Source organism: Piliocolobus tephrosceles, chromosome 1, assembly GCF_002776525.5.
Source record: "Piliocolobus tephrosceles isolate RC106 chromosome 1, ASM277652v3, whole genome shotgun sequence".
NCBI classification, from domain to species: domain Eukaryota; kingdom Metazoa; phylum Chordata; class Mammalia; order Primates; family Cercopithecidae; genus Piliocolobus; species Piliocolobus tephrosceles.
The window spans coordinates 28,358,974-28,373,790 of NC_045434.1; the positions used below are offsets into that span (position 1 = coordinate 28,358,974).

General features: G+C 37.2%; 1 protein-coding gene across 3 annotated transcripts in view; it reads right to left on the reverse strand.

The window, feature by feature from the left end:
* VAMP4 (vesicle associated membrane protein 4) overlaps positions 1-14,817 on the reverse strand; it is a 42,135-nt gene that overhangs the window by 4,867 nt on the left and 22,451 nt on the right. For all 3 annotated transcript variants that reach the window (XR_002730640.3, XR_002730639.3, XM_023207163.3), the window contains exons 5-7: positions 6,223-6,323; positions 4,861-4,940; positions 1,248-1,299 (exon numbers count right to left, since the gene is read on the reverse strand). Coding sequence is in view for 1 of the 3 variants with exons in the window: in XM_023207163.3 (XP_023062931.1) it covers positions 1,248-1,299; positions 4,861-4,940; positions 6,223-6,323 (233 nt within the window). In the remaining 2 variants the exon portion in view is untranslated. The remainder of the gene's footprint in view (positions 1-1,247; positions 1,300-4,860; positions 4,941-6,222; positions 6,324-14,817) is intronic.

A 14,817-nucleotide genomic window follows, 5' to 3' on the forward strand; every position in this document is an offset into this window, starting at 1 on the left:
AACCACTACTGCTAGGGAAAATACAAGGTTAAGTTCCTGTGAGTCTCTGGCTACTAGATTTTTGTTAATCAATACATAACCTTGTTTTATATGTGTTTCTGTTTAAAGACATTTTATTTAATACGTATTATTGATTCAGTAACACTGAGCTCAAGGCCAACAGCACTATAACTCATGCCTGAACAAAGTTTGCCTATTGTGTATTTTCTCCAGGAAGACATATCACAGCTCTCTTGTACTGAGCAACACTAGAGAACACTTCAGCACTGAAATCACCAGAGAAAAGCACGACAATGCAGAAAATGTGGTACTAAATAGACTACAAAAAGAACATGTTTATGTTATGAGTGCTGAAATAAAAAGGCAGAAATGGCTTTGTTTAACCTCAGCTAGGGATGTGTGGGTTGGGGGACTTACATTTTTTGTTACTCTGAACATGTTTGTAAATGACTGTGAAAGCACCATGAGTACTGATTTTGGGGTTACAAATAATTTTACCTGGTAAGTGGATTTGCAAACACAGAATCTATGAATAATGAGGATTGACTGTATTTCTTTGTAACAAAACATTTTTTCTGTTTTAAAAAAATAACAGCATAATATAATTTTTCAAATGATTATTTTTAGATACTTTCCAAATCTTCATAAAACCTCTGTAACCACAGGTAGAGAGGCCTTGAAGAAAAAGAGATATTTAAAATGATCTGATTTTCAAAAGAACATTAAGGGAAAAAGGAAGGCAAGGAGTCATGCTTTAATGATAGAAATTATGCTCAACTGCAGAACCAAACAAAAACCAAACAAAAATCATCTGGAGAATGCATTTGGATGTATCCTTCCAAAACAATATTACAAGATGCAAACTGCCATTCCTGAGAGTTAATAATAAATAGAACATGAGTATTTCAGACCTTAGTGTAACAGGAACCAGAGTTGGCCTGGAACAAATCACTTAGCCCTGGATTTGGGGGTAAGGGTTGGGGGCAGAACAGGAGTTCCCTTTGAGAATCTGATAAAAGATATAGACTCTCCATAAAAATGTACATATACATAGTCACATAAAATTTTACATATTACTTAAGAGCATTTTCAGAGATCGATAGATTCTAAGAGCTCCTGAGACAGGTCAGAAGTCATTACTCAATCCTGACTTCAGACATGCTAGGTCAGCTGAAAATAAAAAGGGAATTAAAATGAACTCTAAAACAAGTGATACCCTAAGAAGTGATAATCCAATAAATACTTACTGATAATCACTAGCAAAAGGATAGCAGCAACCAAAGCCATGATGGCTTTTATCTACAACACACAAAAGGGCATATAAAGATATTAATATTTGACTTGTTAATAAAGTCAAGACTATTCGTTGTTCTATTTACTGTATCATACTAAATCATCTCAATAAATAGGCACATTTTTTGAAATGTCTTCAAATTTTTTCCCATATGAATTTGCTGGCTATTTTTCATTCTTTGGGAAACAATCAGAGTTCCCCAAATTTGAGGTGTTTTTCTTTACTGGATTTTGTTGGTTCAAAAGCTGTACTGCAGAGAAAACCGTAACAATCAAAGCCTTCATGGGCTTGAACCTCTATGATTTGATGCGCTTATTACTAATGTGAGACCAGAGAAAATATACAGTATTTTAGACTCTGTTCAAGTGTCAAGATACGATGAATAACATAGGCCATGCAATTCAAATGGTTCAATACATATAAAGTAGCAGTTTATAGCAGTTTTTTTCAAAGTAAATGAGAATTCTGTTTTTTCTCCCCTTACTTTCTTCTTGGCATTTTTATCTCCATTTTGAGGAATATATTTTAGATTATTTATGAATAGCCTCATTTAATAAGCAACTTTGCCTAAGAGCATTCTGTGTCAGTTTTGTAGTTAAGAAACCTTAAGGTCAGTTCTTGGTCAGCTCCTTAATATGTTATAACAAAGTGACCCAAAGAATATATGGAAGATTTGTAATCTGGATACCAGTGCCTATTACAATTATTATGATAACAAAAAAATGTAGAAAGAGAATCAGAATGGATTGGAGATGTATTTTTAGTAGGTGTCTGGGTCCACATTATACGATAAACTAAAGTACTTTAATCCGTTTTTATTAATCTGAAACATTTCTAAAATAATTTGGAATTTCTACAGTTTTTCCACCTTACCTAAAATGTACATTAATTTGCCCTGTTAAATGTGTGTTCGGCTTTACTTAAGATTTGAATGAGAACATCAATATCAATTTAAAAACACCTCAATGAATAGTCTTCTTCCTTGGGTTTCTAACACTGCGCAGAAAATGTTTACAATTGCAAATGGCAGTATTGTATTCATGCAAGTCCAAAGCTCATGAACAAAAATCTGTATGGCATTAAACATATAAGAGCTTCACAACCCCCCAGATACCTTAAAAGAGGTGTTAGTGATTCTCTTTCCCCACCCATGGATAATTTTATTAATTCATTTATTTTTAAAGCCAGGTATATTGAGATACACTTTACACAGAATAAAACTTATTCTCTAAAAGTACTTTTGATAGGTTTTGACAAATATATCCAGCTGTTAATAGGCATGAGCACCATCAAATATAGGACATTTCCACCACCACCCTCAACAAGTTTCCTCATGACCTGTTGTCAGTCTCCAACCGCACCACATTCCCCTTAGCCACTGGAAACTCGTGATCTGTGTTCTGCCCTTATATCCTTTTTCTTAAAACCCTTCCGAAATTACTCATTATGGAAGTCAACCTAGAAAATGGCAGGCACAGGGAGGCTGCCCCAGATGAACACTAGCACAATGAAGTATTAATGGGGTACAGTAAAATTGAAGGAAGCTAAGCATTAGAAAATAATAAATGAAGAATACTTGCTACTGTAAATGGTCTTTGTTATGTTATGGAACAATGGTTTTCATTACATGGTCAATGCTATTCATGGTCTCCAGAGGTCCTCAAGGTGATGACTATTTAAAAATATAACTCAATGTTTTTTCCTCCCCAAAAGCACACTATTCCTCTGACCCAAACCCCATAAAGTACAAAGCAAACATTTTTAGAAATGGTTAAAAAAAAAGTTAGGCAAAATGTTCATTATGACCATCTTTTTTGTGGATACATGAATGGGGTACATGAGTTTGGGGGAGAGAAGGGGTGAATGGTTCTTGGACCTTTTGTTTTTCCAAATTAGCCCACAGAATAGAAAATTTCTATAGACATAGAAGCTTTAGGCCAGGTGTGGTGGCTCATGCCTGTAATCCAGCACTTTGGGAGGCTGAGATGGGCAGATTGTTTGAGGCCAGAAGTTCAAGACCAGCCTGGCCAACACAGTGAAACCCCACCTCTACTAAAAATACAAAAATTAGCCAGGTGTGGTGGCACATGTCTGTAATCCCAGCTACTCGGGAGGCCAAGGCAGGAGAATTGCTTGAACCTGGGCTACTTGTGAGGCTGAGGCATGAGAATCACTTGAACCTGGGAGGCAGAGGTTGCAGTGAGCCGAGATTGCATCACTGCATTCCAGCTTGGGAGACACGTCAAGACTGCCTCAAAAAAAAAAAAAAAAAAAAAAAAAGAAGAAGAAAGAGACTTTAAATAAATTCATTCTTTAAAGAATAAGTAATTTAGAATAGAAAATTTAAATTCTGAACAAGGGGAGAAATGAAACAGTTTGTTTCTTTCCCCAGTTCCACTTCTGAAAGTAGGACGATTCAATAGGCAGACAGATAAAAATAAATAAATCCAAGGTAACTCTTGGAAAAATTCCTTAGCATATGGCTAAGTCAGGTTTAGAAAGTTATTGCTGGCTGGCACAGTAGCTCACGCCTGTAATTCCAGCACTTTGGGAGGTCGAGGCAGGCGGATCACCTGAGGTCGGGAGTTCGAGACCAGCTTGATCAACATGGAGAAACCCCGTCTCTACTAAAAAAAACAAAAAACAACAACAACAACAAAAAACATAATTAGCCAGGTGTGGTGGTACAGGCCTGTTAATCCAAGCTACTCGGGAGGCTGAGGCAGGAGAATCGCTTGAACCCTGGAGGTGGAGATTGCACTCCAGCCTGGGCAACAAGATCAAAACTCTATCTCAAAAAAATAAATAAAAGAAAGTTATTGCTAAACTTGAGAGACTAAAAACAGTTCTTGTCTAAATTTTTAACAAAGCCAAAAATTATACCTAGAATCAGAAAAAAAGAAAAGATTTGCTTATATAACATGAAAAACATTTTGTTAATGATTAGTAGCCACAGTTGATTTAAGAAGTAAATGTATTTCTATACAATGTTTTGGAGGAGTATATTAGTATGTAGTGATTCTCAATGTTTTCCTTGTTAAAAATGTTAAAAATTTCCTTTACTTTTTATTTTTCTGGAATAATGAGGGAAATGGAGTTTTTTCTTAACTCCATTTGCCTTAACAGATTCAGATATGTAAGCTGCTGTTATTTTTTCCCCTTTCAACTAAAAGTCATATTTTTCTCTAGCTCCCACTTTATTTTTTTGATATCTCTATATAATGCTAGAGGTTGCTCCAAAAAAGTACTAACAGTAAATTTCAAGAAAAAAATGTATATTTGTTACAAGTTAATAAGTCCAGAGGTAACCAAATATTAATAAAATGTGGATTACTCTCATGAAAAAAATCTATGAAAACATCCTTTTAGGCATACCGATTTATTTAGTTATCCCTATCCCAAAAGCAATTAAGTTCACAAGTATTCACTGAATTTCTACCATGTCTCAGGACAGTTATAGGCCCTGTTCTCACAGAGGTTATGCTCTAGAGGCCCTTTCTCCTTCATGTGTTTAAATACCACTTCAGATGCTGACCGATCTATCCAGGAGCTTCTGATTTACTTACTTTGCATCCGCGCCACCACATTTGCCTTCGAAGTTGTTTGGATCTGTTGCTAAAAGCTGTTGCATTATCCGATAAGCTTTCTATATCACATAGAGGATGGAGAGAAGGATTAAACGACATAACAGGATTCTTTTATCTAGTCACACAAAGATAAGAAAATATTAATTTCTACTTCTGCAAATTTATTCCCTGTTAAGCATGAAAACAACATTCTCCCTTTTTTCCACCCACAAACTCTGGCATTCTACATTATAAAAAGAAAAACAAAAACAAAAACAAAAAGTAAAAAACAGCTTGCAGATCAGTTTGCTCAATCCTTTTTTATTATAAAATTAAGAAAAGTCTTTTTAGGGCCTTAATGCTTATAAATAAGCTTAGGAATTCTAGTAAGAAAATACTCTTTAAAAATTCAAACGCTTGGCACACCTCTAGAAAAAAAATTATATGTAGAGAAGTTAGCTTTTTAGAAGATATCAAAAGTGACTGATTTTAAAGGAAAACATACATTTTAAAAGTGACTAAGCGAGGTTGTCTTTTTTTTAAGCCTGTCAAAGATTAATCAGGTATTCAGCCATTCACCATTCAAACAATATTTGAGTGCCAAGTACATGCCAGGTATAGGTATATAGGTTATAGGTATAATGACTGAAAGTAAAGAAAGGTGACTAAGTTACCAAATGAAACATAAAATAAAAATAGCAGATAAGTTTGAAACAAGTGTTGAAAAGTGAGTAGGTCTTTCGGCCCTGAGATTGTGAGAAACACAAAGTTCATCAACATCAAAGTGCAAAAGAAAAAACAGCTCTGCCGGGCGCGGTGGCTCAAGCCTGTAATCCCAGCACTTTGGGAGGCCGAGACGGGCGGATCACGAGGTCAGGAGATCGAGACCCTCCTGGCTAACACGGTGAAACCCCGTCTCTACTAAAAATACAAAAAATTAGCCGGGCGAGGTGGTGGGCGCCTGTGGTCCCAGCCACTCGGGAGGCTGAGGCAGGAGAATGGCGTGAACCCAGGAGGCAGAGGTTGCGGTGAGCTGAGATCCGGCCACTGCACTCTAGCCTGGGCGACAGAGCAAGACTCCGTCTCAAAAAAAAAAAAAAAAAAAAAAAAGAAAAAACAGCTCTACTCTTCACTCTTCAACAATGAAATTTTAAATTCTTCATTCTCCACTAAACAATTAAAAAATAATGTAACAATAACATGACTCAAAGTAAAGGAGTTAAAATTAAACCATTAAAATCATACACTTAAGAACCAAATACCAGTTTCCTAAGCCAAGATTTGTAAATGCTGGCTAGATAAGTAGAAGAAAAAAACTAGCAAACAGATTAGTAATATCAAGAAATACATGAAAATCTGTACCTGATTTGTCCTGTAGTTCATCTAGTCTCTCCCCTCTCTCAATTACCTTTGTAATATTTTCTTGCATGACATCAATAACTTCATCGACTTGATTCTGAACACTAGTTTAAAAAAGTTAAACAATTATTTATCCTTCTTTTGAGAATACTTACAATTTTTGAAACTTTCGTTAGACATAATAAAGAATAGCAAATTCTCGGAGAATTATTCAACTATTAAATTTAAACTTAGAACTTTATAGCAATGTTCTTCCATTTGTGGGCTTCAGTACTCAGATAATGAAAGACAATATGATATAAATTAAAGTAATATTTAAAGATAGCTTACTTTTAGTCCTGCTTCTGACTTGCAACCCATAAGCAAGTTAAATGTACTGTCAGCATGCTCATTAAGTGCAGAATTTAAACAGCTTCACTAAAAATAATCAGTTTTTCTTTTCTTTTTTTTTTTTTTTTTTTTTTTGAGACGGAGTCTTGCTCTGTTGCCCAGACTGGAGTGCAGTGGCTGGATCTCAGCTCACTGCAAGCTCCGCCTCCCGGGTTTACGCCATTCTCCTGCCTCAGCCTCCCGAGTAGCTGGGACTATAGGCGCCCGCCACCTCGCCCGGCTAGTTTTTTTGTATTTTTTAGTAGAGACGGGGTTTCACCGGGTTAGCCAGGATGGTCTCGATCTCCTGACCTCGTGATCCGCCCGTCTCGGCCTCCCAAAGTGCTGGGATTACAGGCTTGAGCCACCGCGCCCGGCCCAGTTTTTCTTTTCAACAGGCTATTGAGGCAGCACAGACACCGCTGCACCCTACTTTTGCTATACATTTCATACATGAAGGCTAACAAAGGAGGTATGTTAACATACTTTTTAACATACCTTTTGCTCAGGTATGGTAAAGGCTTATGAAACATACCTAGTTTCCAGAATGAAAATGTAGGGCATATTCTAAGAGATACTGATGCTCAATGGGTAGAATTCTTCACTGCTCATCAGATTTTTCTTAAACAGGGTATAAGATAACTGGGGACACCTGGGAATATTTTGAAGAACCCATCAGGAAGCAAAAAGGAAAAAATTGTTTTCTGTTTTTCGGTTGTTTGTTCATCCTTTATATTAGATGATGGAGGTCTGTTTTAACCAAATTTCAGGCTGTTCAGTAAAGACTTAACCTAAACTTAAAATTGTAATAACTGTCCTCAGCTATCCACTCTCATTCAGGAGTTAACTCCAGAGTACACAAACATGGACATGTTTAATTATTTTAAGTGTTTTATTCTCCTCTGTGGCTCTAACCACAAGACAAAAGGTTATCTTAAATTAGTTTATGAAATAAGTCACAACAATGAAATATTTAAAAGGAGAAATAAAGCAAATCTATGGTCCTCACAACTAAACACTGTTTAAAGTGCATTGGATTACTTACTGCAGACATGTGCTGCATAACATTTTGGTCAATGATAAAGCACATTTACAACAGTGGTCCCATAAGTTATAATACCATATTTTTACTGCATGTTTTCTACGTTTAGATAAGTTTAGACACACAGATACTTACCACTGTGTTATAATTACCTACGGTATTGAGTGCAGTCACACGCTGTATGGGTTTGTAGCCTAGGAGCTACAGGCCATACCATATAACCTAGGTGTGTAGTAGACTACACCCTGTAGGTTTGTGTAAGTACTCTATGATGTTCACACAATGAAACTGCCTAATGATGCATGTCTCCAAACGCAGCCTGCCATTAAGGGTCCATGATGGTTGTAAACATTAAATGTATAAATATTTAAATAAATGAAGATTTGCAATTGTGTTTCTAGTTGGAAAAGGAAGAAGTGCGTAGGGGGCTTTAACAATTTTTTACAATACACAGATATGGTCTCCGCCCTCTACCCCACGCAAGTCCCCAAACTAATGTAGTAAGTGAGGAGTGAGGCACGGTCATGTTTAATTTTGAAAGAGCTAGTTCTTTAAAAAATTTGCTATAAAAACAAAACGAAGGCCCATTTAGACATAGGTGGATTCAGAAGTACTCTCAGATTCAAGTAGCAATTACTAAGCTTGATGACAGTAACCTCCATCCCGGGTTAAAAGCATCATGTACACCCACTGATTACCCACACATAAACTTCAAGATTTTTCACAGCATCCCAGAGTTCTGTGCTTCCCACACATTATTCCACTGGTGGATATAAGACTGAAGATCAACCAAGTTGGGCATGCAGTGTTCTCTTCTGTCCAAACAGATCTGAAAGAACACCTAAATCTCTAAGACATCTTGTTGCAACTCCCAATCCCCTAAGTAGACAGTTAAAGGTGTTCATCCTATTTAAGAACAATGGCACAAATACACAATTAATTTATTCAACAAATAAAGAGAACCTACTATGTACTGTTTTAGGTACTGAGGAAATAACATTGAACAAAACAGACAAGTAATCCCAGCCCTTATGGAACATATGTTCGAATGTATGTTGAATGCACTGTATTAACCTTATAGCTGTGAAACAGCGTGCTCTACCCCATTACTCTATCTTATTTATAGCGTGTAAGCAAATATAAAGTGATAGTAATTGTACCTATTTACTTATTTACATGCTTATTTTCTGCCTCTCCCCACCAGAAGGTAAGCTCAATGAATGCAGTGACCTTGCCTATTTTGTTCACTTTTGTAAGTCCAGTACCTATAGTGGTGCATGGGGCACAGTGGCCATTCAATAAATATTTGCTGAATAAATGAACAATTTGAGTATAAATCCTATAAAGCACATCCAGCTACTTGAGGAGATATAAAGCAGTGAGTGTAGACACCTCCATTTAACTACAAACAAAAGTAAAGCTACTGTTCATCAAGGATCAATTTTGAAATTCCCAGCTAGTTTTTTTGTCATATGCAAATGATGATAATTAATGGCTTAAAGTAGGGTGCTATGGCAGGACAGGAATGGACAAAATGTACTAAGGCTCCTACACATGATCAGATTATAGCTATTATGGATATTAATATACATATATATACTTTTAGACGAGATTGTGTGCGTTCAGGGTGGTATGGCCATAGACATTATATATGCTTTTAAAATGAAAACAAAAAGCTAATAAAATAGTTATGGTCCCAGAATCTCTTTAAAGGCCAGGCCTGGTGATTCATGCCTGTAATCTCAACACTTCCGCAAGGCGGAAGGATCCCCTGAGCCTGGGAGTTTGAGACCAGACTAGGCAACACAGTGAGCCCCCGTCTTTACAAAAAAATTTAAAAATAAGCTGCTTATGGTGGCATGTGCCTGTGGTCCCAGCCACTTGGGAGGCTGGGGTGGGAGATTTCCTTGAGTCCAGGAGGTTGAGGTGCAGTGAACTGTGACTACACCACTGCACTTCAGCCTGAGCAACAGAGTGAGACCTGTCTCAAAGGGAAAAAAAAAAACCAAAAAAAAAAAAAAAAAAAAACCCAAAAGGACCCTTTAAGGATAACATTCCATGGATAGAGGCAGATTAATTGGGACAGAATCCATAAAATTCCAGATTCTCACTAGAGTATCATAAACCTACACGTATTCCCTCAACAACATGGCACACATGTAATAAATCACTATTGATAATGGAAACCCCGAATATTTTAATTTTTCTGCTACATGATTAGTGAGTTATTGCTGCTTTGTCCTTCACACATTACTATCTGCTGGTGTAACACTCTGAATCCAGTTCCCCACCCAGAACACAATTTATGTAGAATAAAGAAAATGATCTACTTATTTACTTTAATATGGAGATAGTTTGGTTTACAAAGCAAGTGATAACATACTTCCCCATGATCTTTTACATTTTCACAATAGTTATAGTCCTTTGATTTCTATTTGTATTTCACATTGGTCTTGTCCCCATTGTTATACTATAAATGCCTTAAAAACAGAGACTGACCCACTTATCCTTTTATTTCCCAGGTCATGGTGCAAGGTAAGCATTTAACAAACATTTTCAAATCTGAGTTAAATATATCATTCATTCAAAAAACATTTATTAAAAAGTTATGGCTAGGTGTGGTGGCTCAGGGCTCTGATCCCAGCACTTCAGGAGGCTGAGGCGGGAGGATCGCTTGAGCCCAGGAGTTTGAGATCAGCCTCGCCAACATGTCAAAACCCTGTCTCTACAAAAAATACAAAATTAGCTGAGCATGGTGGTATGTGCCTGTAGTCTCAGCTACTCAGGAAGCTGAGGTGGGAGGATCCTCCTCCGGGAGGCGGAGGTTGCAGTGAGCCAAGATTGTACTATTGCACTCCAGCCTGGGTGACAAGACTCAGAACCTGTGTCTAAGAATAAAACAAAGTTATTAATATGCTATTCATCAAGGTTACCATCATGAAGGTTATGAGCCTGGTATTTAGCAAGATTATACTCCAGTTGGGAAAACTGATATCCATGATTATACTACCATGTGTTAAGGGATACAATAGAAGGAAGCCCATAGTATCTGACATGTAGCCTAGATAAATTCAGCCTGGACCAGAGATGACATCATGACCCCTGTGCTGAGTTTTGAGGAGTCAAGAGTTAATCAGGCAGAGTAAAAGAGGCAGTGGATGGTGAGAAGGTTCTAGGATAAGGAAATATATGTAAGAGGAGGCAATATTTTAAGAACCAGGAGATTAACTTGATGTGAGTGAAGGAATTGGGAAGAGTAGATAACTCCTAGATTTATAATTTGAGCAATTAAGTGGTAGTAGACGATGGCTATGAACTAAAATAAAAAATTAAGAATGCAAAGGAAAAAGTAGTTTGTGAAGGAAGGGTGGAGATTTTTATATCATGGCCAGTCAAAGGCGATTCATATGAGATAATAAAAGACATGAGAGAGAATATAATGAGGAAAAGACATTTTCAATACTGTTTTCCATCCTTTTAAGAGGCCGAGAGCACCTGTGTTTCTGAAATGGCTCTATTCTAATTACCAATAGAGAAGGTGAATGGTATAGTGTAGAACCCCTGGGTTCTGTATTCAGACAAACCTGGGTTTGCAGTACAACTTTATCACTTACTACGTATGCAGTGAGCCAAGATTGTACTATTGCACTCCCCTTTGGAATTCACCTTGCAAGTCTGTTGTAGTCTCACGTTTTCTTAACTTTAAAATGAAGCTGATAAGCTTACTTTATTTGTGAGAATTAAATGAAACAGTGTTTTTCAAACACTTAGCATAGTGCCTAACACATAGCACATACTTGATAAATATCAGTGCTCTTCGGTTAAGAAACAAATTTACGCTCTGCAATACGCACCCCTTATTTTATAAAGAAAACAACACTGGCCAGGTGTTTTTGGCTCATGCCTGCAATCCAGCATTTTGGGAGACTGAAGTGGGAGGATCACTTGAGCCCAGGAGTTCGAGACCAGTCCGGGCAACGTAGGGAAACCCCGTCTCTATAAAAAATTAGCCAAGCATGGTGGCATGTGCCTGAAGCTTCCAGTTACTCAGGAGTTGAGGTGGAAGGATGAATTGAGCCCAGGGTTTCAAGGCTGCAGTGAGCTGTGATTGTGCCACTGCATTCCAGCCTGGGTGACAGAGCAAAACCCTGTTTCAAAAAACAGACAAAGTGAAAAAACCCTGAAATAAAATATTCATTTTCATAGTTAATATCCCCATCTTCTGGTCTTTTAAGGTACTGCTGACAAAAGAAATTTTAAAGTTAAGCTATATTTTTTGCAACTACATATGGCTGTTACACCATGGAGCATTCCCTGGGATGTGGGGGAGGGAATCTCATAAAAGTTAAGCTGGTCTGACCAAGGCTATAATTAGGAGATTCCCTACCCCTAACACAGAATGTCTACAATTCACTAGAGTGGCACTTATAATGCTACTGTTTAATTTAAAGGCAAAGGAAATGTAATCCTGCTAAAAGTTCCTGCCTGCTTATATAAATGAAATCTTAACGTCCCTACTCTGGAATGCTGACTCCATTCCTTTGGAGCTGGTATTTCCAGGTGGTCCATCTCCATACTTTATGCTTGAACAAACTCTCTTTAAAAACAAAACAAAATTTAAAAAGCAAACGAAACATTTCAAAGAGAAGCATAAATTTTATGTAGACATGTGAATATTTAAAAATTTTCCTCAAAAAGAGTCTTTCCTAAGAAGTGATGTCAAGTATTTTTTGTAGGATTAATCTGTTAACAACACTAATAAATGTGGCCAACCAAGTTCAAAGACAGCAACGATGTTGCTAATCTATGCAGTAGAAAACATTCTGTATTGAAATGTTATAAATTAAGTGGTGATAACAGCTTAACTAAAGAAACTGACCAGTGCTAGCAATTTTGTGTACTAAAATAATGCCAGAGATTTGTCCTTGGGTAAATTGTGTGGCAAGTTGTGCTCCTCCATCTTGGGCACACTGGTGAGTCATGTCCTGCTTAGATAAGCATTGATCAAGGTTTAATGCATGCTTGATGAATGACCTTATTCTAATTAAATCCAGCAAGCTTTCAGCTCTAGAGTAAAAACACAAATATACTTAACAATCCCTTACTAGTCTAAAATTCTGTGATCACCAAAGTTATTGTGATATTAATAGTGTAATACATAAATATACATATACAAATTCATGTGTGTATGTTTGGCATTTACTAACATAGACATATATTCTTTAATGCCTACTCTGTACAACTGGTTGTGGTTTGGGGATTCAGCTGGAAAATCATACTCAAAAGACCCCAACTGGCAACACTCCTTACTAGGTTCACTCTTCAGAAGGATATCAGACAGGAAACAGAGCATACTGGCAGGACAAAAAATAGGTATGTCATCAGTGGAGCCCTCTTCTCCAGTGGCAGCTTAGGTAAAAGGTAACATGTGAGTCGATACAGAAGTCACTCTGGCTCAGTGGGGAAGAATGGCTCAGTCATTACACACTGGCATCCACATATGCCATACAGGCTTGAACTACAGCTAATTTGAGTCTTGGTAGAATGCTTGTGATCTCCCTGGAACATGAGAGAATGAGAGGCTCATGGGGTCTTCTTCCATCCACCTCCCTGTTTCCCTTATGAGACTATCATAAGGCAGTTTCTCATCACCTCCCAGGTTCTGATGAGGTATAAACTTTCTGCAGGCTCTACGTGCAGACTATAAAAACCACAGTTTATAAATAGCTCCTTTGCAATAGAGTATCCCACAATTTGTACTGCAGCCATTGACCACCCCCCCTCTTTTTTTTAAGAGAAGGGGGTCTCACTTTGTTGCTCAGGCTGGTCTCAAAACTTTTGGCTTCCAGCAATCCTCCTTTGAAGGAGAATTCCAAAGTGCTGTGATTACAGGCGTGGAACACCGTACCCAGCTGTATCATTATTTTTGGTGCGCGGGACAATGACCTTGAGAGCTACTAACTTTGGCTACTCTTCCTTTTACTATAAAAGTAATAAATTGCATCTAAAAGTGGCTTGTTACTTCTTTAGTCAAATCAGAGACTTGAAACAGTACAGATTCTCTCTTCTACTGGCCTTGAAGAAGCACCATGAAATCTATAGCTGCAGAAAATAAATTCTGACAACTACCTGAGTTGGTCATACCTGGTGATACCCTGATTGCCATCTAGTTAAATCTGAGCAAAAGGTTCACCTAAGAAGTGCCTGAATTCCTGACCCAAGGAAACTGTGAGGTGATAAATGTGTGTTGTTTTAAGCTGCTAAATTTATGGCAGTTTGTTACCTGGCAATAGAAGACTAATATATCCAGTCTAGTACTTGTAATCATCTGTTGGTTCTTTGGTTCCATATCTCAAAATCCATTAGTTAGAATTAGGCTAAGTATGGAAATATTTCTTCACGCCAACAGCTACCTGAGTAAAGCCCAAGTATTTCACCAATAACTAGATACACCATTATAGAACCCTTCCCACAATGTGCCATCTATACCCAGACTTAGGGTAGTGACTATTATGCCTCCTTAGGTCTTGAACCTGGGCCATGCAGTTCACCTTCCACAGTTAGTCTTTATAGCTTGGTCAGTTTCCAGAGGCTTCCCTCAAGTGACTCACTGCTCTTTCCATTCCTTCTCCCGTCCTGTCAGGACTCATATCTTTCCAACATTAGATACATTGATTACAGCATATTATCTCCATCTATCACCAAATAATATATACCTCAAGGGTTTTAAACTGCAAATTAATTAGCCATAAAACTTAGTTCAATATATAGGTTACAATAAATAAGAGATATGAAAAAATTCTGGAAGTAGATAAAAACATGCAGTAGATCAACAAATTAAATATATTATATTACCTTCATTATCATTCTGAAAATAGGAATCAAGCTATGGATTTAAAAACAAAATAGACCTTCAGACTATGCTAAATAAATGGATTTGACATAAGGTAATGAAGTCATAAAAAAAACCAACAATCCTGCATTTCTTTAGCTATAATTCTGAGAAAATAAAAAGAATTTGGATTTTATAGCCCAGCAGTTATAGTCTATAAAATAAAATGAATTAGGTTTTTATAACCTAGCAGTTGTATTTAGTCTTATCAGGGGTCAACAACTTTTTCTGTAAAGGAGCAGACACTCAGCAGATATTTTAGATTTTGTGGGCCATAAAATCTGCCACAGATTTG